Source organism: Tachypleus tridentatus, chromosome 1, assembly GCF_004210375.1.
Source record: "Tachypleus tridentatus isolate NWPU-2018 chromosome 1, ASM421037v1, whole genome shotgun sequence".
NCBI lineage: Eukaryota > Metazoa > Arthropoda > Merostomata > Xiphosura > Limulidae > Tachypleus > Tachypleus tridentatus.
The window spans coordinates 83,179,798-83,205,720 of NC_134825.1; the positions used below are offsets into that span (position 1 = coordinate 83,179,798).

A 25,923-nucleotide genomic window follows, 5' to 3' on the forward strand; every position below is an offset into this window, starting at 1 on the left:
TCTGTGGATTGTACCATATGTTCTCTTTACCTGTCACCAGACGAGATTTATGATTAATCACACTTTAATGTTCTTATTGTTCAACTACCATCTTCCTTTTTCATCTCGAGACATTTTAATTGACACATTTCCCTCTAGAATGATGCTTCTATTGATAAAGGGATTGTTCTGTGAAGTGTATTGCTCTCAGAATAAAACTTTTATCTCCTTCATAGTGATTAATTTACATATTTTCATACATCAAGGTAGTTCTTTGCTGTTATTGATCTATCTACATATTTACATTCACGTTTTCTCATTTTTCCTTGAGGTTAGATAGTGGCCCATGGGAGGTGATAATTTTCCAGTCTTTCTGTGGGAAGTTGGCCACGATCGTTGCCATCTGATATGTGTGCCATGGGGAAAATTGGAGCAGATTAACTGACTCTTCTACACTGCTCTCTCAAAACGTTATTCTGCTGTTGTTAGTGCTCCATCTATTAATGACTATGTGTAGACAGTGACTGACTGTACTGTTCTAGCATTTACTTCATCTTATCCCCAAAACCTAGACATGTTTCCCATGATATTTTTGTCCACAATGCTTTCTTGCTTGTCAGCAGGCATGGAAGGCTTAGAAATGGGTATGGAATGTCTTTTGCAGGTATTCTACATCTTCATTGTTTTCCAGCAGGCTCGTGCCTATGCTCGGCTAGTCGTGTCAAAGTCAGAAAAAATCCTGGATTAAGTTTACAATTAGCATCTTTTCCATTACCAGGTACAAAGTCATGTGGAACAAGATTCGGAAGGACAATCGGAAGTATGCTTTCCATCCCCTTTCTATCTTGCTTTCCAATGACCAGGAAGTTGCTGATGTACAAAGCATCGCCAATACTCTCGGAAAGAGCTTTATTTATCTTTTCAGTACTTCTTTCTTTCCTCCTACATTCTTGGCTATCGAGTCTCGAGCTTAGCAAAACCATTTTGCTTTTGGGCTGATAGTCTAGAGTTTTATACACTCTAGTTTATTCTGGTCGAACTTAAGCTTGCTTTTCATTGTTCTGGCAGCACATAATTTGGGCCTAATGACCTTCACTATGGGATACTGTGCCATATCTTTTCTGCTTCTCTTGCCCTTTCTGTGGTTGGTTTTAAACAGATCTGGTAGGAAAAGGTCTATCCGTGAATGATAGTGAAAGTTCTTCTAATTATCATCAAATTACTCTGACTAACTGTCTCTGTAAAGTTTTAGAGAGGATAGTTAAAGCGCATCTTGTTTTATTTCTTGGATCAAACAACCTTCTCTTACCTACCCAAAGTGGATTTCGTATACATCATTCCTCTGGGACCACCTGAGTCTTCTTGAAACCTTAATCAGAAAAGCCTTCTTCAAGAATGAACGTCTTGAGAAGACTTATTACATAACTTAGGAATTTGGCATTTTTGTTGGATCTCTATTCATGTACGTTGTATGACCACTTACCCATTTTGATTCGCAACTTTTTAAAACTGAAGATTCTGGCCTCATGTGGGTTCGACCATTTCTCGTTCTCACACATAGGAACTTGGAGTCCATCAGTACTTTCTTAAGCATCAGTAGACAACTTCCTCCAACTGTTGCAAATGGCTTCTGTGTCGACGACTTCCACATTTCTCATCAGTCATAAAACAAAAGGTTTATTGAGTGGCAGTTTCAAACTACCCTCAACTGTTTGTTTTTTCTTTTCTTTCTTCAAATGTTTTTTCATATAATTTTACCGTCATTGAGTTATAAACCTTGATCTAGAGTTCTGTCTTAGTAATATTATTTTTCCCGTGGTCTCTGAGGCAAAGTTCTAGGGGCTTATTTTTTACCATAAGCCGACATTTACTTCACACATTAAGCAGCTATGAATTAAGTGTACAAGAGCACTAAACATTCCCCGTGTCCTCTCTTTCACCTCTTGGAGAGTGGATCGATATTTTATGCTAAAGATCTGTCGTGTCGTCGTTTCCTCCAAACTTGACTGAGTTTCTGATCTATGGCTCTGTCAGGACCTGGGCCTTGAAGATGCTGGATCCCATTCACCACCTGGGGCTTTGGGTCTACACGGGGGGCTTTCTATATTTTTCCAGTCCAGAGCTTCTATACTGGGTCCCACAAACCTCCTCTTGGCATCCTTTTGCATTATGCTTTCCTTCATCATTGGGCTATGCTTTTTTGGAATAGAGAGTCTGTCATTCTTTCCTTTGGCCTTCATATCCAAGACCAACTGACTGAGTTGGGTCTATCATTGAATGATTTTGCTACCTCCGCTGACCATCCCATCCCACCATGGCCTATTACAATTCCCAACTTTCTTTAACCTTTCTTTGAGTCATCTGAAGAGATTAAATACTCCAGATTGGATGTATCATCTTATATTTGCAGAATACCTTTTGAACTTTTTTTTATCTTCCCATTTTTCATATGGCTTGAAATCAGATGTCTCTGTGGTATGCGCCGTGGTTTGTTGTGGCTTGGTGTTTGAACACAGGACACATTTTTGTGTTCATTGCCACGTTGTATACCATTTTGCTTGTCTTGGATCACAAAGAAGATATGCAGTACACATATTTTACTACGTATGCCGACTCCGATAGTTCTCTACTGGTTCTTGAATCGCTTAGCTTTAGTTCTCCCTCTGTTCTCATGGATATTTGGATACCTTACACGTCTGTATACATAATCATTGAAGCTCAATTTTATCTTGAGGATCATAGCTGATCATGCTTAATGAAGGGTAAGGAAGCTGCGCGAAACTTAACTACTGGGGACTCTCAAGTCACTGGACAAACAAACTTCTGTACATCTAAAGGATGTTTGTTTTGAATTTCGCGCAAAGCTACGCAAGTGCTATCTGCGCTACCCATCCCTAATTTAGTAGTGTAAGACTAGAGGGAAGGCAGCTAGTCATCACCACCCACTGCCAACACTTGGGCTACTCTTTTACTAACGAATAGTGGAATTGACCGTAACATTATAACGCCCCCACGGCTGAAAGGGTGAGCATGTTTGGTGCAACGGGGATTCGAACCCACGACCCTGAGATTACGAGTCGAACGCCTTAACCCATCTGACCATACCGGGCCACCTAAAGGAATAGAGGGTTTTGGTATTAATTCATGTGTAACCCAATCCTGATTATTTAAAGGATACAAGTGGAGTATTTGGCATTAATAGATTAATGTACATGCAGATTATACCCGGAATGAGAAGAGGATTTAGTCAAAGGTGAAAAAACAACAAAAAACGCTGTGATGTCGAACCTAATGGATCACGATGGAAGATTATAGTTAATGAATAAACGAGTACACAGCAGGCCAAATTCCAACGTTAAAAGGTTTACTTGCTTTGTTCTGAAAGACTTGTTTGTCAGATCGTTCAAGGTTGTTGTGCTAAAGATAAAAGTTATACTTCTGCAAGTAGTAACTGAAGAAGGCTAGTGCACTCTGTAGCAGGTCTGGCAAACTCGACCAATTTATTTTGCATAATTAACTTTAACGACACAAAACAGAGGGCGTTAATAAAATCATTATTTTTAGCTGTACCAACCAATAACCAGATGAAGATCAATGACTTCCCTTTTTTCTTATATGAGTGTTAGGTCACTAACCTCGAAAAGTTTACCTTGATGGTCACTAAAGCTGAACAAATCAGTCAAAAAAGAGAGAGTCTAACCTGACGACAGTTAGAGAGGTGTGACATTTCGTAATTACAAGTTAGAGGAAAAACCAAACATTAGAAATATTTATAAATTTCAATGCATTTTGTGTAAAAGGTATAGAAAGACACACTGATTGCAAAGACATCATTCGAGTTCGATTTCAAGCTCTGTACAAACTAACTGCTTCCAAGAAAAACTGATAATTTAATAAGAAATGTTTTTCAGAGGTACAATTACACACTTTCTCGAAAGTATTACTCTTGTGAAAATGAACCGAGTGCCAAAAACTCGTTTCTGTGTATCCTTATAAATATGTTTTTTCGGAACGTTTCTAGCTTCAGGTTTTTTGAACACGAGCACTTCTAAAAATAACTCCTCGTGCGTTATGATCATGTGATTAAGGCAGGTCACGTGCCTAAATTTAGAGCCAAAGTGGTATCTCGAATTCAGTATGTATCAACCTTAGTGGGTTTTCTCGAATAATAAAGCGCAGATTTTCAACTTAGGATTATATTAAAACATTTAAACATGCAACTTAAATTCTACTGTTAATTACGAAATACAAAGAATAACACACCTACCTTACTACATGAAATTTGATGTAATTATTATGTCTTTTTACATAACATCAGTACTAATTATATCTAAACGGTAAAAACAAAATATCCTATTAGTTCAAATCTTCCTTCACACACGACAGCATAAAAAATATATTAAGAATATTAATATGTTTGAAACAGTAATGCACTCAGTGAATGAGAAGAATATATACACGGTTTTCTCGCATATTTGGTATTATTGTAATAGAAGAACAATTATCGATTAGGAATCTTTTCAAACAAAACATACAAATACAAAAAGTGCAACATTTTGCTGTAAAAGATTATCCGTGAAGAAATTTAAGTTTTATACTGTGTCCGCCTGATAGACAATTGACCAAAGATGATTTAAACCCTACAATATGACACGTTGGAGGATAAGTTGACTTAAAATAATATTCAAATTGAATAGCGTAATGTTTCCAAAATTGTGCCTTAGCTAAGATTTAAATCTTATAGTGTGTTAATTAAAGAGACAAAATGAAATATGATTTTAAAGCGTATTGTGTAACATTAACGTTTTTGCGAATGGCTAAAGCGTTCAAAAGCTATAATGTTGTAACCCAATGATGAGTAAGCTAAGATGGAGCTCAAACCTAAAATGTATTAGTTTACAAGTGAAATTTCTTTTGATAAAGTTTAAACTAGTAATAATTTCATGGCTATCTTACCCATAATTGGACTGAACGCTAATAGTTTAGTTTTAATCAAAAGCTAAGAGAGCTCTCGTATTTTGTGGATTTCAGATAACTAAGTCCAAAAAAGGGGAAAGTGTCAAGCATTGTAACGGAATTGTGTGATGATAAATAAAATAACGTGAGAGAATATTCAAATAAGAAGTATAAATAGATGATGATGATGATGAAGTCTGTGCAGCTTGGACTTTAATATTCACGTCACTGACAGTTAGTAGGCAAAATATTCGATCGTATTGTGCGCATGTGTGAGGAAAAGGAAGTATTAATAATCACAAGAAGTTTTGGATACGTAAGTCCAATAACTATTTTTTTTTCATCAACAGGCCTTTTTCTTAGCTGTTCTTAAACGAGCTGTCCTACTTTTCACAAGTAAACAGTGAAAGATGCCAAAAATACACTTGTCTTCCAAGTAACTGACACTTGCCAAAGTGACACAGTTTATTATTGGTTTTTGCCAATAATTCTTAAAAATATGAATGTTTCATAGTTATTTTCAAAATATAAACTGTATCTAATGAATTAACAGCCACCATATAGTTTTGAACTGTATCCAGTATTTCAGGGTTTCGTGAAAATTGTGAAACATGGCTAGTGGTTTCAATTATCTGAACAAAATCTAACAGTTTCAGAGTTCCATAAACGTTGTAAAATGTTATCGGTTGTTCCACAACTTTCTGGAAATTATGAGTGATTTGCGGTCGGTAGTTTCAATTTTCTAATGCTTATCGGAGCGTCAAGTCTGAGGTCTGCAGTAAAACGTTTGAGAGCTTTCTGAATAAATTAAACTGTATCCGGTAGATTCAATGTTTTTTCAATAACGTACGCTGTGAATCTATGGAGTCAAAATTTCTTGAAAATATGTTTGCAAAGCCAGCAGATTCAGAGATTTCTAGTGAATGCACTCTTTGTCTAGTTTTCTAAATAATGTATGTTATATTTAATGAATTCAAAACTTAAAAAATAATGTAAGCAGTGCTCATTGGATTAAATTTCTTGTATAATAAACGTTGTATTAAGTGGATGCAGAATTTCATAAATAATGTAAGCCATAAAATAAAATTTCAAAGTTTCTTTAAGAATGTCAGAAGTAAGCTATTAATTAAAATTCCGTGAATATTTTATTTTAAGCTCAAACCTAGGTTTTATAATTAGTTTCATGTTGGTTACAGCACTTGTTCATTGTTTAATATCTAATTAAATCATTTTATTAGCTCTGTATCAAAAGTGGCATGCATATATTAATACAAACACATTTCCCTCTCTTATTAATTATGGGTCCGGCATGGCCAGGTGGGTTCAGGCGTTCGACTTCTAATCTGAAGGCCGCAGATTCGAATTCCCGTCGCACCAAACATGTTCGCCCTTTCAGCCGTGGGAGTGTTATAATGTTACGGTCAATCCAATTATTCGTTGGTAAAAGAGTAGCCCAAGAGTTGGCGGTGGGTGGTGATGACTAGCTGCCTTCCCTCTAGTCTTACACTGCTAAATTAGGAATGGCTCACGCAGATAGCCCTTGTGTAGCTTTGCACGAAATTCAAAACAAACAAACATATTAATTATGGGGACAAGCCTGTGTAGACGACCAAAATGTAACGTTAAATGAAGACCATTGTTGTTAGTGGCATTACACACTGATAAAGATATGAGAAGGTGATGTTTATATCCCTAAAGAAAGGGATTCAAAAGTAAATTCCATAAATGAATGTCCTTTTCCCATAGTTACATATATTTCTTACCATGAGCGTGTATGTGAAATATAAGCGAAACTACGGAGACTGTACAAGAAAATACATTCTGAAACTGATTTTCACACAGGCGTACACACACACATATATACGTATTTCAAAGAGAATAAAATAACATTTCAGTATCTCCTGAATTCCTTTGTGTCAACATTATCTATAAAAATATTTCTTTGTTTTGTCTTATGTTCAGGGCAAAACTGCATAATGAGCTATCTGTGCTGTGCTCACCATGGGTTTTAAAACCCAGTTTTTAACGTTGCATGTCTTCAGACCTACCAATATAGGAAAGCCTACCTATATAAGTTTCTATGTCTAATGTTCAAAGCTTAGTCAGCTAGTTTCTTTATCGTATTTTTAGTGATAAACACAGTGAGATAAAAAAGCTATTTAAACTGATTCTTGGTTTATTTTTATACAAATTGTGATGAAAATTAATCTGAATGTTTTATCAAACATGTGTCTTGCTTAGAATTACAGACCTGATGAAAGGTGACTATTCACTGTCCGCGGAAAGAAAATGTAAATAAACATTGTTGTTTAGAAAAACATAAATGAGTAGCATGTGTTTTTTGCATTGTCTTGTTTTTTGTAAAAAGAGAAGGAGATATTTCACCGAAGATGTTTATTTTTGTAAGTCTTTATTTTACAGAATCCATCAAAAGGTCTGAGGCAGTGAGACATTGGATTCAGAATGTCTCCTATACATTTTCTTTATTTTACAAGTGAAAAATCTGTGCCGTGTCAAATGGAAAAATTTGATACGTTTAAGCTATTTTCGTTTCCTATTTAACAATCGTATATTCGATTCCTTTAATTTCGTTCCATAAATCATGAACAACTGATCAGACTCACTCTGAACAAGTCTAGTGTAGTGGTTAAATAGGGCAGGGTAATTAAATATGACGCGAAGTCGTACTGAATTTCTGGGTCTAAATGTTTAGTCAATTTAAGAAATGTTTCTCAGTATTACAACCCTAAAGATGACACAAATCCTTAAAATATTCTTTTTTTTAATTTTACATAAAAAAGTATATGCTAGTTGTTTAACCCTAAGAACCCTATCATGTTATGACTAAGACTTATATCCTAATTAGCCTTCTGACATTTTGGCAGTTAGGTTGAAGTGTGAGAGATTTAACCGTTTTTAATGTTAGCAAGTGATGTTTAATCGAGGCTTAGCTTAATGAGGTTTTTATCGTTCTCGGTGTTACATGGTTTTTCTTTCAGAGGTTATCTACACTCCATATCAGGTCATCCTGGTTCTTTAGCAGTGTCATGACCCTCAAATACCGTGAGTAACTATCTTACTTTATCCTGAAGACTAGGTTACTGTGTGAAGCAAGTACAGAATTATTATTATAAAGTTAGTTGACCTGTTCTGATGACCAGAACTCGAAAAGTTAACAATCAGATGCCTGTATCATTTTATAGGTGAAATAACGAGCTAAAGAGATGATGGGAAAGGTAATTATATTAAAAAATAATTTTATATATCTGAATGTTAAAACGGCTCGGCATGTTCAGGTGTTTAGAGCGCTCGACTTGTAATCTGAGGATCGCGGGGTCGAACCCCCGTCACACCAAATATGCTCGCCCTTTCAGCGTGGTGGCGTTTTAATATCACGGCCAATCCCGCTATTCGTTGGCAAAAGAGTTGGTGGCGGCTGGTGATGACTAGCCATTCCTCTAGTTTTATACTGCTAAATTAGGAACGGCTAGTGCAGATAGTTCTCGTGTAGCTTTGCGTGAAATTCAAAAACAAACAAACAAGCCATTAACGTCGATGTTACGAACTAAAGAAAACATCCAGTGACGGGATTATTGGAAGTTGGTTAAAAAAAATTGAACAAATTTGAACGGTTCTGATACAACTAGAAGCGTGTTCTAATCCTTACATTTCAGGGAAGTGAAATTATAAATCAAATAAGCTTCTTGGAAGACCGGGGCTCAACCGTACATTTCAGGAACCATAAAGACATTGTTGGAGCATAATTTGATGGACCGAGTAATTTTTTTTCTTTTTACACACATGGCCACCACCTTTGCTGATTTTAACAGTGGTGAATTTCAAGTCACTTTTTAGTGTTTTTTTTTCCTCCTACAAAAATAAGTACTGGTATATCGTAACGCACTTGCTACCTTGGCATGACAGTAAACGAATTTGAAAATCAGGCAGGCATGGTTCAGGATTTTCTTTCATAAATATAAGTAACAGTAGACATGAATGAAGATCACGTCGATTATTGTTCGCATGTACCTTGTGAAAATAATATTTAGATATGATTGAAAGTTCATGTTGAACATTATTATCTTGTTCGTTGTGAAAAATAGATAAAGTTAAGCGAGAGTTTACCATATGTGACAGCTTTCAGGTTTTGCTTGCACTTGAGACAGACCACTTGTAGCTCAGATGAGCTTACACTATTAAGCAGATTGTAGTCTGTTAACTTGAAACTGACGAAACTACTTGATTGTGTGCAACCCCGATTTAGGGCTCAGAACATATTTTATACTCAGATTCAGATTGGTTTGCATGATATTTTATTGTTTTAGAAGTTTTCTTACTAACCGTTAAGTCATTCAAATGCACCTATGTGACACATATATTTAAAATGGTTTCTTAGTACTAGGAAAAGTCGGTAAACGAAACAGCTATTTAACTACAATTATTTCCGCAAAATATCTCCACATTAAAATAAAGAACATAACGGTTACGCTATGTATTTCGTATATACGATGTGAGAGTGCGCACACGTTACATAGTTGGTATTGCGGTTCACGCCACACACACGTGCTGTAAAGACAATATTCCAACCACTACATTGGATATTACCATTATTAAAGCAATGTTCCAGAACTGTCGTATTATCGATACTAGCTACATTACATACTCCGTGTTCAGGAACTAATTATCTATTAACCTTGCAACATATATTGACACCGCATGCATTTTCTGTAATAGATTTGCATATATACGTTATAGAAACAGTTTTAGCAGTTATTGTAAATATTGTTATTAACATATTATGGAGGCATTGTTTTCAAAGTGTTCTAACAGGCATATTGTAAAATTAATTATTTCAGGCGTTTATCAGGTTTACTAATTATTGTTGGTGTTGCCAAAAGTGAGTTTTAAAAGTAATTTGTATTACTTTAACCAATGGTTGAAAAGTATATCTTGTTTCACACCCGTCACGTCCGGGTCGCTAGGGCGCTCGACTTCTAATCTAAGGGTTGTAGGTTCGAATCCTCCAAACATGCTCGCCCTTTTAGGCATGGGGACATTTTAACTGTGACGGTCACTCCCACTATTATTTGGTAAATTAGTAGCCTAAGAGATAGTAGTAGGTGGTGATGACTAGCTCTCTTACATTGCTAAATTAGGAGCAGATAGCCCTCTTGTATCTTCTCGCGAAATTAAAAAAACAAACATGCCTCTTTTTATTTTTTATCACGTTCTATGAAATGCATTTATGCTTCAAAATGTAGTAAACTATAAAAACATTCATCAAGAAATAAGAATTTGTATGATTGGTAAACACTGGATGACTGAAGGTACCTTATGTGGAACTAAAGTCCAATATAAATTATTGTACGCTATGCCGTAATAAGGAGCGTCCTCAATATGGTTTGCAAACGTGTGTCCAAAAAACAAGTAAATTAATGTATGTATATATATATATATATGCCCCTAAATATCTAGCCTGAATTACCGCTGAAGCTAGAACACGAACCAGTTTCTTGATGAAATCATTACTAAATTCAAAAAGAGGTCACCCTTTAAACCCATGAAATAAATCAAGATACCTAAATCAAATGGTTACGGTTAGATAATATATAGAAGTTGTACATAGGAATTATAATTACTGAGATCTTATAATGCGATGCACGTGGGCGGCTCACGTGCTGTTTGCAAAATGTTGCATGAAGATGTTACAGTGGTCAAATTAATACAGCTAAAGCTGGTTCTGAAAAATACTAGGTTTATCTGATTGTTTTTTCATTTCCAATAATAGTCCTATATATGTGACAGTAGTTAAGCCATTGCTGGTAAGGTTCGATATAACAATGTCACGTTATTTTAGCTGTTTATATGATGGATTCTCCTGAACAAGAAAGGTATATATTTCGAAAGCTTTCGGTTTATAGGTATTCCGTTGTTGTAGTTGTTTTTCATTTCTATCAAAACTTCTTAAACCTACATGTTTTTCTAACATCATGAATGGATGCAAGAACGTTATCACTGTGGTAGCCAGCGAAACCATATCATTTTACTTGAGACTCTACAACATGAGTATCGTGGAAGGGCGGAAACTACTACTAGCGCTTAGAACAACGCCAGTTTAGTTGTTAAAATGGTGTACGTCTGTAATGAAGTCAACAATGCTTTGGTTCGGGCCAAGAAGTCCATGTTATTTCAGTTGTTGATGACAAAAGTGAGAAGGCACGGTCAATGAGAAATCCCCACACGTAGTCAACACTACTGTGAGTGACAGGTTTCCAAACAACACGTGGTTGTAGTGCGATTAAAAGCGGGTATGGTACTTCCATCTATCCTAAGCAAAGCATGTCGGGAAACGGCTGAAGCACAGATGCTAGGAGGGCCACTGCTGTTATTTATCAGCGCTCCTTCCCCTTCATCCCACTGAATTTTAAGGGTCACTTCAGTGCTGTCGTCGTCCATGGGGGCTACCAGTAGAGATCCCTTATCAATTGATAAACGTGTCTTCTAGTTACGCGTTACTCCCAGAAACTTGGAAACTTAATTATGGAGATGCGAGAAGAGTAAAAGATGAGTTGCTACGATTCTTGACATAGCACAGTTTCACAGTAGTAAATATATGTATATATATATATATTATGAAGCAGCTCAAGAGGCACGTTACCCGACTTCGCTTCATAGGCCTAATACAAACAATCACTGCTTCCGAAATTCGCTAATCGCGTGAGATTGGGAACGTAACAAAAAAAAACCAAAAAACACGCTTCCTAATTCGACTTGTGGCTTCGTGATTTTGTGCATTTGAGTTCATGTAAATAAAAATATTGTTTTCACAATCCAAATCTGTTACTTTTTAAAGAATATTTCATGCTTTCTGAGGAGTAAGGTACTTACTTCTTTTCAAATAATAGACGTATAAAAAATTAATATACTCACTTGCAAATCGTAATTTTAAACGCTAAAGACATTATCTCAGTGTTAGAGGCACCCTGACGAACAGGAAATTAGCCGTAGAATCTTTGAAATTGTTCTTATCCTCTCTTCATACTGAAGTTATAACTATGAAACAATATCGTAGGAAAATTATCGCCATCTTTAAAACCACGTGACCGTGTAAATATTAATCCGGTATGTTTGTTTTCTTCGTATATCATCAGGTATTCATAATTTTTAAAACACTGACTGCTACCTAGCTATTTACACCAAAAAATGAAATATCCGTTTATTTATGTGGATTTTCTTGTAAAAGCCGTGTACGGAAGCTATCGTAAGTTGACTCTACATAGCTTACATTTTTTTTTTTTTTTTTTGTCTGGCAAGAGCAATGTACGTAGTATGAACTAGTTATGGGATGACTTATTTCTATTTATATAAACCATAGGCAAAAAATAGTAAATATTTTTTAAGCTTAACGAAACAAAACTAAAACCACAAGTCAAACACTGACATCGATATCACAAGTTTTTTGTGATTTTTTTTTGTATAATTGTGAGCTATAATGTTTCATGCTCATTATATAGTCATTTCATATAAGGCAAAAAGATACATATCTGTTAACTCGTTAATGAAGCTGATGCTATATAAGAATGACGGGTGAAAAATTATAAAATAGCACCGAAATTACTGTATTATGCGATAACATAAATTAAATTATGGTGTTTCAAAAAGGAGAAAAAAGTAAAAATCCGATACACTAGATGTTGTTTTCCCAACGTTCTTGCATACGACATATCTTGTACGTTTCGTATTTTGGTCACCAAATATTATCGAAAACGCCATTAGAATTGGTGCAAAAACATTCAGTAAAAAAAAAAATCGTTTTCAAATAGATAAATGTTCACCAGATGAGTGTATTGCTGGGTTTCTATGAAGTAAATGTCGATACGTTGCAACATCACCAAGTGTCAAGATATATACATTAAAAATAATACAGTATAAAAAATAGTAGGAAGTAAACAGGACAGTACATTGACAGTCGCAGGTCAAGAAACTGAAACAAAAGACTTTTCTTGTCTATTCAAGGAAATTCTTGAGCCAGCCTAGCAGTAGAGTCTTAAAAGTTTGGTAATCACAAATGGTATGTGCATAGTTACAGTGTAATGGACAACCAATGCCCTAGATCAAAAAATAATACAGAAAACAAACATGCAACGTGTGGAGTAGACATAGAGGATATATCATCACAGAAACCCATAAACAGGTTGCATTTAGACTATACTTAAGGGACATACCATCACAGAAAACCATGGACTGCATCTGAACTAGACTTAAGAGACATACCATCACAGAAAGCCATAATCAAACTGCATCTGAACTAGACTCAGGAAACATACCATCACAGAAAATCATGAACACATTGCACCTGGACTAGACTTAAGAGACATACTATCACAAAAAATCATGAACACATTGCATCTGAACTAGACTTAAGAGACATACCATCACAGAAAATCATAAACACATTGCATCTGGACTAGACTTAAGAGATATACCATCACAAAAAGCCATAAACAGACTGCATCTGAACTAGACTTAGCTTGCCTTAACATATATTGTCGTAGAGTACCACTATGTTTTAGGACTAGAATTAAAAGATATAACCCACAGAGCTGTATAATATTTATTAAGACTAGAACTAATGGTCGTAACATTAGTACAGAGTATCACATTCCTTATGAAGACTAGAGATAAGGGACATAATGTTACAAAGCACCAGTCTTTATCAAGAAATAAAATCACATAACCCAGTTGTGTCTTAAAAGATAACCTAAAGTACATACTATCACAGAACACAGTAATCTGTACCAAAAGAACAACTCGTATATATATTGTCTCAAGGCACTATAGTCTGTACAAGAACTGTACTTCAGATACGTATTGTCACAGAACACGATATTTTATACCGGAAATACACCTGATGATCATGTTCTCACTTAACATGACAACAAAATGCATGAAGGACATGTCATCTGAAAAGACCATAAACAGATTTGGTCATAATTGCACAAGAGGAAAAGTCCGTCGAAAAAAAATCAATACAATGTCACATGTAATTTTTGTTACTGATTAATTTATTGCAATTTTAAATTCAAAAGCTATTTTTGTAGTTGTATGAATGTTGAAATATAAATGTAAGCTTAAATTGAATAAAAACATGATAGCGTTACTCATTAATAACAGTTATGTGTATTTAAATGACTGCTTTATTGCAACTTATCCTTATTACATAACTTACTGGACTCATATCCTTATTGCATAATTCATTAGACTTGCTCTTATTAAGCAAATTTATTAGGACTCATCATTGCTAAACAGCTTATCAGAGTTAATTCGAACATACACTTACCTTCCTTTTTCCTAGCCTGCACAGTGGAGATTGCAATTGTCACCAACATAAAAAAGGCGTACGTCTTTTGCAACATCTTGACCATTGCCCACTGTAATGTCAGCTCAAGGCTAAGAAGAGATCATTCTTGTCCGCCACCTAAGAAATAATATTTATGTATCAAAACAGAGCTAAAAACTGTCTTCTTGTTCTAATAGAACGCGAAAAGGCCAGTTCTTCGGCTCTTTTCTTTCTGTTTATATAACAACTGTGTAATAAAAGGTTAAATAAAGAAACCGAAACATGGCTCTTTCTTTAGAAGTCTCATATCAGTTTAAAGTTCATAGGTCAAACGTTGTATAGAGCATGCGCATTTTGAGAAAATAATTTATTTCTGTTACGAAATAATGAATCGCGCTTATGGTAAGATGAAAGCAACAATTGTCTTATACATGAGATATTTGTTACAACATTTTTATCAATTACTTGCGTAGTAGCTGTTGCTAACATTTTGTGCTAGTGAACGCTATTTAATGCCACAAAGAAAACAACATATTCTGCAGGTTCATGTAATAAGATTTTCTTTCGATTTTTTTAGTTTATTTTTTTAAACAAATGCACGCAACCTTGGTTTTGAAAGATCAGGAACGGCTGTCGGAAGGCAATTAGTGTGAAAATACTATTTTGAATGTTGAAAGAGTGCCAGCTTGAGAATTTGCACCTTTGTTAAACTCTTTTGTTCTTTCTTTCTCGTCTTGACAAATGAAATGATAACATTTCTAGATGCTAAACGGTTAAGGTTTGTGGAGTGCACAATGGACATAAAAATTAATTCAGAAGAACGCTACATTTTTTGCTTGTAAGTTGTTTTTTAACGGAATTTGTGTTTGTAGTTAAAACTTTTCATATAAAGATTCAATACACAACAAAGTAACAGTATGTGATAAAAAAAGAACGAGCAAACAGCCCACAACTTTGTAAAGCTCGTCATAACCACTAGCTGCGAAATCTTCATATTAGCAAAACAATGTGTCATGTGTTACCACATTCACTATAGTGTCAGCTGTTGCCACACTCACTATAGTGTCAGGTGTTACCACATTCGCTATAGTGTCAGCTGTTACTACATTCACTATAGTGTCAGGTGTTACCACATTCACAAAAGGGTCAGCTGTTACTACATTCACTATAGTGTCAGGTATTACCACATTCACTATAGTGTCAGCTGTTACTACATTCACTATAGTGTCAGGTGTTACCACATTCACAATAGGGTCAGCTGTTACTACATTCACTATAGTGTCAGGTATTACCACATTCACTATAGTGTCAGGTGTTACCACATTCACTATAGTGTCATGTGTTACCATAGTGTCACGTGTTACCACATTCACTATAGTGTCAGGTGTTACCACATTCACTATAGTGTCAGGTGTTACCACATTCACTTTCTTCTTCGTTTTTTTGTCTTTAAAAACTTTTTGTCTGATTTTTTTTGTCTACGACAAATAAAAAAATAGTACTTCACACACAACGAACTTAAACGAGTTAGAAGGAAACTCCATGTGAAAATTAGCGTTCTAAGAACCGGATAACCACTTCTGAGATGCACATAAATATGCAAGTTAAACTTAATCTACTTCTAATGTTGCGGGAAACATAAAGAGCGGGGCTCTGGCCACAATATTCTCCCACGGTATCACTGTGTCTTAACATAACAGCATCAATCTTAGTGCGTCAACCTCGCATTGCTTGGCTCAAAAAGAGGTCACAAGGTCACCTAGAGACGTTTCTCTCTATTGTGTAGCGGCTATCGAGCCTTTCACCAAACGTTCAAGTTGGTTCAAAGACAAAAACTGAAGAAAAAATAATAATCATAGAGAGACACATGTTATTGTGTCTGAATATGACTAGGATGCTGAAGACATAATAACCACCTTAACTAAGAATACCCGGAAGAAAACCCTCGAGCGATTTTCTTTTTTTATTTTATTTTTATATTGACAAACAAAACCTTTGGTGCTAAATAGTGTGCCAGCATCATTGCGTTTTAGCATACTTAACTTATAATTCCGAACATTTAAGATTTTCGAAGATAAAAAGTGGAATTAAGTTTTAAATTAAGCTTTACTTGAAGTATTAGTATAATAATTGAATTGAATGAGTGTGTATGCGTTAGAACAATAGTTTTAAGTAAGCACAATGCTGAATTTGTTATTTTGTGCTGCACATGAATGGTGCATGTTATTAGTGTGCATAAAACTAGTGTATACTACCCTTCTAAAGCCTATTTCTGTACAGCAGTCCCAAACTATGACAGTGGTAAGTTTTAGGATTTACAACGCTAAAATACGTGGTTCGATTCCCCTTGGTGGACACAGCAGATAGCCCAATCTGGTTTTGCTATAAGACAACACATACACTGTACAACAGTAGTGTATAATACTTGATAGGTTTCCTCCTGCCTGGCATGGCCAAGCGCGTAAGGCGTGCGACTCGTAATCCGAGGGTCGCGGGTTCGCGCCCGCGTCGCGCTAAACATGCTCGCCCTCCCAGCCGTGGGGGTGTATAATGTGACGGTCAATCCCACTATTCGTTGGTAAAAGAGTAGCCCAAAAGTTGGCGGTGGATGGTGATGACTAGCTGCCTTCCCTCTAGTATTACACTGCTAAATTAGGGACGGCTACTACAGATAGCCCTCGAGTAGCTTTGCGCGAAATTCCAAAACAAACAAACAAAGGTTTCCTCCTTTTATGTTATGATGTAATCCCTTGATACCTCGATTATCGAGATGTTATATATAGAGTAAAATATATTACACAGATGTTCATTTACAATATAGTTTAATTTCTAACTATTATCCTAAAACAAACGATAATTAAATATGTTTCAGCTGAATTTGTAATACTATTCACCATCAACTCAGTGTAAATAAATGATGAGAAAAACTGGGTGAAATCATTCATTTTATATGTAAAATGTATTGCAACTTCCTACGACGTATACAGGGATTAATTGTAATTTTGATATTATTTTTCTTTACGTGTTGTTATAGATCGTGTAAACAACAACAAAGTCATGAATCCATTAGCAATTTGGTGTACAAATAGTTTTAAAAATATGTTTAAAACTTATGTAAAAAGATAACATGAAAATAGATAACCAACCCGTAAAAGAAAAATATTGCGCTTTAACCACAATGATTTTGGAATTGTACCTTTAGTATCAAACCAAATACTTTAAATCTGTTCTTAGGGTTGTCATAGTTGATGAAAAATATTACAAACAGATAGATTTAGTACTTCCCCGAGGAAACCAAATATCGCTATCAGCAAATTGGTGCAATAATCAGTGAAACCCCGGATAGACTAGAATACTGTTAACAACAAAGAAGTGTCAGTACGCTCCGAGGAATCACCGTATTAACTGTAAACCAGTACTCACGAATACAATAGAAAACGTGCCAAAATAATACAATTTAAAACTCTACTCAGTCACAGTACGTATGGTCTTTTAAAGAGATTTAAAGTAGTGTCTTGAAGAATCTGCCTGTGGTTGTAAAATTTTACTTCCTAATACAGATATCATCATCTGAGATGTTCGTAACAATCACACGTTTTACACACTTCACATGATGTACAAGAGCACAATAATATTACAGTTCACAACGAAATGTTTTTACTAAATAGTCAGATTTTCAGAAATGTTTGTACGTGACTAGTTATTCCTTATTGAGCACAAAGTGACGTGTTCCTATAGACATAATAACGTGCGAAGAAATCTACTTTTAAAGAAAAAATTGTCTAAAGACCAAACTTTGTGAGGAATTTTAAGCATTTGAAAAGATCTTGCTCGTAAATGGGTATTTTATACAGCAATAGCAGGAGGAACGTAGAGTGGCTCTCCAAATCACGTGGATGACAGCACGAAATGCACAGAACCAGCTTGAACACTCTTAACAAATTGAAAGTTCAACAAAATAATAAACAACGACGATAGAACTTAATCCTTTCAATGTGAATAAAAACGTGCGTTATCATTCGGCGCACTTCCGCGTTAGACCTCCAGTGGTTAGTCCCTGAAATCACGACGAATTCTATATTACTTTCTCAAGCTATCAAGTATGCTTCCTTTTTAAGGTTCTAAGGCGCTCTCCAACTCCCAGCAAGAGGCCCACTTCCTACTAACGGTCCAATTGCAACTAATTCAGTGGACTAGTGATCATTTGATGTGAATAGAGCTGTAAAAATGAAGGTGGGTGATCCAGGTTTGAAGTGCTCTTAATAATTGTTATCAAATCTACTCTGATCTGTTGTCAAGTAGATGGATACAAAAAGCAGCCAAGAACTGGTTTATGTATCTGCTAATTCACATTTTCAAGTTGTCTTTGTTGATTTTGTTTTCCTGTTTAACTCCAGTATTATAATCTACTTGTTACAGCAAGACAGAATGTAATCACAATGCTAGTTATTGCTGGCTGTTTGTTTGTTTTTTCTTTACTCCGACAAAGCTACTCTTATAACTTCATCGAAGTACTTGTGAAACCATTATTCACGTATCCAGAAATATAAATCTATACGAAATATCGGTCTCAAAACTGTCATGGTGAATCACATTGTTTGGCGCCGGCCTCCACGACCCAGCCTCTTTGAGTAGCTCATAAAAGATTCTAAAGTTACATGGTCGTATTTCAAACATATCTTTATATAGAACCAACACGGCACTAAAATTACATGTGTGTGCGCTACAAACATATCTTTACGCATTATCAAAACGGTATTAAAGTTAGACATTTCTATTATAAACATGTGTTTACAATCACCAAAACAGCCCTAAAATTATATGTGTGTACTACAAACATACCTGTACAGATTACAAAATCGGCACTAAAGTTGCATGTGTGTATCATAAACTTATCTTTAAGTAATATCAAAACTACATTAATGTTGTTTACGCTAGAAACATTTCCTAACAAATTACCCATATGACACTGAAATTAAATATGTTTTATTATAAACATGTATTTACAAATTACCAAAACTCCATTAAAGTGTGTACTGCAAATATATCCTTACAATTTATCCAAACGGCACTAAAGTTGCCTGTGTGTACTGTAAACATATTTTTATATATTACCGAAAAGGCACTAAAGTTACACATGTGTACTATAAACATATCGTTACGTATTACCAAAAAGGCACTAAAGTTACATATGTGTACTATAAACATATCTTTACGTATTACCAAAAAGGCACTAAAGTTACATGTGTGGGCTATAAACATATCTTTACGTATTACCAAAAAGGCACTAAAGTTACATGTGTGTGCTATAAACACATCTTTAAAGATTACCAAAACGGCAGCATCAGCTATGATGACGCAGAGCCCCAGTCCAGGATTCCTGGAAGCTCAGAAGAGGCGACGTCATGGGAGTCACATAGAGGTCACGTGGTCTGAGTACTTTGTCAGTAGATAAGAGTTTATTAGTTGGGAATCTCTTCAGAAACTCTTGTGGCAACTCTCAGGTCTGCAATATAACTAACCATGCGTACTGCTGGGGAACATCGGGTGTGAATTTGATGATCCCCTGCTGTACGTCTGGTGACACTAGTGGTTTAAGAGAGGTCACATGCTCTACTTCACAAAATAGAAAGTGTTACCATATCGAAAAAGGTTGTCTAAAGTTGTCTAGACAATAACGATAAATTCCAAGTTCGTCATACTGGAACACTAAGTAAAACGTAACAAAATTTTATGCTGTTAAACTAAACTAAATGTACCACCACGTAACGAAATTTTATCGCCGAAAAATTTCTTAAGAAAACATTCTTTAACGTCAAATAACACAAACTTCGATTTCCCAGGATGTCATATTAGAACAGTAACTCTGATATTTTAGCATTTTGTAAAGGAATATTATGTCTGCTAGTTGAGAAATAAATTACAATCGGGTATAAAGATTATAATGCAACGTTTGCAAATGGTAATGTTTTAAACTACAATTTTGTATAGATTTTTAGCTGCTGCCTACTTTCTTGTTGAAACTGTTATTTTAGCGAGCTATGATTGGTACTTTTTATTAAACATTTCATCTGAAATAAACTCCTAGGAAACACATGCAGTAATTAGCTAATGACCCAATAGCTGGTTTATAACAGACGTGTTCATTACAGCAAAATCAGTAATAGATAACATTCAGTTTAACGAGCAGTAGAATCAATCTGTCTTGTAAGGTATTATTTTAATTCTCTCAAACAACGACAACGTTTCCCAATGAGTTATTATCCACAGTGCGCAATCAAGTGACACTTTAGCGGTTTAGACCAAATGCTTTTGAACTCTGCGAGATTTATGCTTGCTAGGATTTGTATCTGTGTTTAGTTGTCGATGATGAAGAACCTTCTTTTTCTCCGATGTTGCCTTATAGTCCTATTCAAAAACACGTGTAAAAACATACCTTCACCTCAAGATGAACTCTGTAATATCTGAACTGTTCGTGGGGTCGTTATACCGAGTGTGTAAGACAGGAAGTTATGGGTATAAATAGCCTGAAGAATTGGTAGCCACTTTTGGTTTTCCAAAGTGGGGTTGGCGTTCTTTTCCAGGCAACCATATGCATGGACAAGTACATGTCTATAAGGAACCAACCTCTTGCAGTCGCAAGACTTTTTTTTTTGTTAAAACAAGTTCTGAGTAGATTAATGAAAGTTATCGGATTGTTTTTTTCAATTACTACAGATAGAATAATGATCCACGTTGAATTAATAATGTAAGTAATATTTAATTAACAACATTTTAAGGACTGATATAGTGGAAGAAGTTTCTGGTATTGTTAAACACATGCCTAAATCAACAAAGGTTTTAAAGATTACAAAGTACCGACATATTCACGCACATTGTTCCTATAACTTGCGCTGTGTTCAAAGAGATCTAAAGATGGACGATTTTTTGCTGCTTTTTTATTTACTTATTCATACTGAAGAAACCTCCAGACCCGAAATGGCAACTTTTATTTGCTATCATTTATATTCTTTTTTCTTCCTAATCATAAAAAATCCCAAAGTTACATTTTTCAGTTTTTAAAAATTTTAAGATATTAACCCTTAACGTCAAAATGTATAATAACTGTTTCCCCATTAAAAAACTCTCTAAACTTCTTTTCCCCGTCCTCTGCCTCACGAAAATCTTTATTTTTTGTTTCTTGCAGTCTTCAGTTTTACCTTTTTCTTTCGTTTCAGCAAACTAACATTTCTTTCTTAAAATTAAAAAAAAACGCTTCTTTTCGTTTCAGTAAATAGAATTTCTGTCTTCTTGAATTAAAATTTAAACACATGTTTTTCGTTTCAGCAAATGGCATTTCTGTCTCCCTGAACTAAAATCTAAACACGTGGTTTTCGTTTCAGTAAATAGCATTTCTGTCTCCCTGAACTAAAATCGAAACACGTGGTTTTCAGTAATTAGCATTTCTGTTTCCCTGAACACAGAACACAGTTTACTCATTTTAGTTTTTTTTAATATAAAAGTTTTTTTCTTTTATTTCAGTAGATATCTTTTCTTCCTACCTGACCTTTGAATTGAAGATTTTCTTTACATTCTGAGGCACGGTATGGCCAGGTGAGTTAAGGCGTGCGACTCGTAATCAGAAGGTCACGAGTTCGCATCTCCGTCACACCAAACATGCTCGCCTTTTCAGCCGTGGTGGCGTTAAAATGTAAGGGTCAATCCCACTATTCCTTGGTAAAAGAGTAGCTCAAGTGTTGGCGGTGGGTGGTGATAACTAGCTACCTTCCCTCTAGTCTTACACTGCTAAAGTAGGAACGCCGAGCGCAGATAGCCCTCTTGTATCTTTGCGCGAAATTAAAAAGAAACAAATACTAACCGACATCATATACATTTCCATTTTTTTATATTATTGTTTACTTTGATGTCAATAAATATTTTACCTTATGTATATATATGTTGAATACATGCTTCAAATAACACACCTTTTGAAAATTCAATGAACAGATATTAAACACGTTATATTAGCACTGTAATTTTCTGAACACAAACACCGGGCTCTTCGACAGGAGTCATTAATTAGATTATTAGTTTGTGTTTTAAAATAAGATACATCTATTTACAAGAGCTCTTGAAAACGATCATAAATGTTCAGAAATAATGTGAGGTTCATCCATCCACTTGAATTGATTTAAACTTCATAATAACACAAGATGGTCTTTTAAACTTCATAATAAGACAATATGTGCACAGGTGGTCTGTTAAACTTCGTAATTATAATGCAATATGTTCCAACCCAGTTATTCTTTGGATTGACAATAATTACAGTGAGTACAAAGGCTATTTGATCATTTTTCTACATTAGTTTATTTTAGTTCCAGTACACTTGGGAGTTTTGTTTGTTTGTTTTTTGAATTTCGCACAAAGCTACTCGAGGGATATCTGTGCTAGCCGTTCCTAATTTAGTAGTGTAAGACTAGAAGGAAAGCAGCTAGTCATCACCACCCTCCGCTAACTCTTGGGCTACTCTTTTACCAACGAATAGTGGGATTGACAGTCACATTATAACGCCCCCACGGCTGGGAAGGCGAGCATGTTTGGCGCGATGGGGATGCGAACCCGCGACCCTCAGATTACGAGTCGCACGCCTTAACACGCTTGGCCATACCGGGCCTTGACACTTGGGAGTTCTCTTCACTTGGAATCAGCGGAACTCGTACACTAAATATTGTGTATTTATTTGAATTTATTCTAAAGTTTCAGTAGGCTGTCAAAGAAATTTCAGAAGTTAAGTTAAAAATATGGATGTCAGTGTTCGAAGAAAAGAACAACAACAGTTGCATAAATTTGCTACCATAAAGGAAGTTAATTCTAGGTTTAAATCGAACCACTGAATTATACACATATCCACAAGTCAAGTTTATTCTCACAGTATGGACGATCAAGCGTCACAAAAAACAAAACATAATTTATATGGTTCTTGAGGAACACCCAAACCTAACCTTGTAAACATTGAATGAATATGTCTATTAACTACGACTGGACTTCTTCCCATGCCTATTTGTTCTAAATTGATATCAGATATATGAATTCCTTTCCAACTGACCATGCGAGTTACAGATAGTTTGTTCTCTGAGATACCGGTGACAGAATATAAAAAAGCCAAGACAAAAAATCAGTCGTCCCTAAATTTGAGCTAATAGTCAATATAACAAAAGGCAACTAGTTCACAGCAATAGCTAACCTTGGGGATACTCCAGTGGAATAGAAGGATTTGAAACGGTAAGCCACACCAGACCTCACCCAGAAAATACACTTATTCACGAACGTTTAACTTGAAATACGCAATAAACAAACAAAAAAGTGAAATAAGACATTTACAGAAAAACGAAATTTTTGTTACGAATATTAGATCTGCCAAGTGGGATCCACTTTTACAGAATATTCATTAACAAATCAAGTAATGTCTCAAAATTAAACTTGTTCTTCTTACTATACCTGTTATGTGTGGGTTTTTAAATCCTGTACATATAACGCAGTAAGGACAAAGAGTTTGCATGTTTTTCTTTTAAACAGTGTTGACTGGTTAACACTCTAAGATATGACTATATTTAGACCACAATTATTGAATAGATACCGCTTTCACTAACAAGGTTCTCCAGTTAGTCCACGTGTCATTATGTACTTCTGAATAGATATCAATTTAAGTAAGATACTATTAGACTAGGTGTTTACCGCTTGGTCTAACTATTACAAAACATTGGTAGTAAAGTTTTATGTCGTAAGGCCAAAACGCTATGTCACAACAAACCCAGAGTGTCCTGCTCAGTTTTACTGTTACACAACATTCCTGAACAGATAAATGTTAAGGTGCAACATCCAGAACTTCCTACTATGTCAATTTATTGTATAATGTTAGTGAACTGATAACGCTTGAGAACTTAACACAAGACTCGGAACGCCATCTTAATCGACTAACAGACAGCATTCCTAGACAGATAGCTCTTTAAGACAAAGATTCAGAGCACTCTATCTAGTCAATATATTACACATTCTTGAACTTATATCATTTGAAGTAAAAACAAGACCCAAATGCCCTACGTAGTCGATGTACCATAAAATATTACGAAAGATATGACGCTTTAAAATACAACACGTAGTGTCCTGCTGAATCAATACATCATAAAACATATCTGAATAGATAAAAGCTTTAATACACATGAAGACTCAGAATATCCTGTGTTGTTTATATCCATTAAAATCCTTCTTAAGCAGATAACGCTCTAAGATATTACAAGAACAAAAGTAGTTTCTTGGTCCTTGTTGTGAAAAAATTCTGGCAAGAAAGTAAGACATAAGATCCGGAGATTCCTGTTAAACATTTTTAAACATATAACAATTTATGATACTACAAGATCATAAAAGTCCTGCTTAGTGACTTTTTTAAAATATATTGCTGAAAAAAAAATTAAAGTGTAATGGTTAGCATGCTTGCAACATTGCTTAAAACACAAGCCCCAGAGTACTCAGCTAATACTTCCTGTTTAATACACAAAACATGGAATACTCAGCTTAAACCATAAAATACAAGACCAAGAGTACCCAACTTAACCTATCTGATTAAAACACAAAAACCAGAATACCTAACTTAATCTACCTTTTTAAAACATAAAACCCAGAGTATCCAAATTAAACTACCTGTTTAGAAGAAAAGAAACTAGATTGCTTAAGTTAAACTACCTGTTTAAAACCTGAGACACTGAGTACCCAGCTTAAATCATAAAACACAAGATCAAAAGTACTCTGCTTAAATCATCTGTTTGAAACAAAAGATCCAAAGTATTCAGCTTAAACAACCTGTTGCAAACACGAGACTATGGTGCCCAGCAAACATTACCTGTTTAAAACACAAAACCCATAGTACCAAGTTTAAGCTATCTATTTCAAATGCTAGATACTGAATATCCAGCTTAAACTGTCTGTTTAAAACATAAGATCCAGAATAGTCTGCTTAAACTACGTGTTTAAACATAAAGACCCAAAGTATTCAGCTTAAACTTCCTCTTTAAAGCACAAAAGTCAGGTTACCCAACTTAAACCACCTGCTTAAAACGTACTTAAATAGTTGAGGCTATAATACACGATAAAACTCAAAGTGTTCTGTTTGGTCTGTTTCAAAACATTTTTCAATAGGCACATCGTAGTATCCGTAGTAACTTGCTTTAATCAACTATAGAATTATAAAATGTTCTTTAATATGTATATCACAATATTCATAGCGTATTTAGCGTTAGAAAGCAGGCTTTATCAGATAAAATTGTAGCTTACCACAGAATACAAAAGCATTCCTAAATTTATCATACCTTGGAGTAATTTCTCTTTAATCTAACAAGGTCAGTACTAATTGTTCAAGGTGCTTATATATTTAACAGCTTTAATTGTATTTGTATTTTTGTGTTAATTATTACAGTAATAACTGAAATGTTCTTAAAACTATTTATCATTGTAAGTAAAATTTGATTTTTAGCTCATGGGATTTCTCTAGTGCTTATCCTAAAAGAGCAGTGAGCTGATATTAAATTTTACCAACAACAACAAAAGAAGACTATGTTCATCAGGGATTTTTCTGACCTTTGATTATATGAGGATCGTCCTCTGGTCATCCTATC

General features: G+C 35.1%; 1 protein-coding gene across 3 annotated transcripts in view; it reads right to left on the minus strand.

Moving 5' to 3' along the window:
- Positions 1-25,923, minus strand: part of LOC143253854 (fibroblast growth factor receptor 4-like) — a 140,610-nt gene that overhangs the window by 51,149 nt on the left and 63,538 nt on the right. For 2 of the 3 annotated variants that reach the window (XM_076508321.1, XM_076508300.1), the window contains exon 2: positions 14,276-14,413. In XM_076508321.1, coding sequence (XP_076364436.1) covers positions 14,276-14,360 — 85 coding nt within the window. In that variant the 5' untranslated portion in view covers positions 14,361-14,413. Of the gene's footprint in view, positions 1-14,275; positions 14,414-19,606; positions 22,100-25,923 lie in introns of all 3 variants that reach the window. The other variant, XM_076508310.1, reaches the window with a different exon arrangement.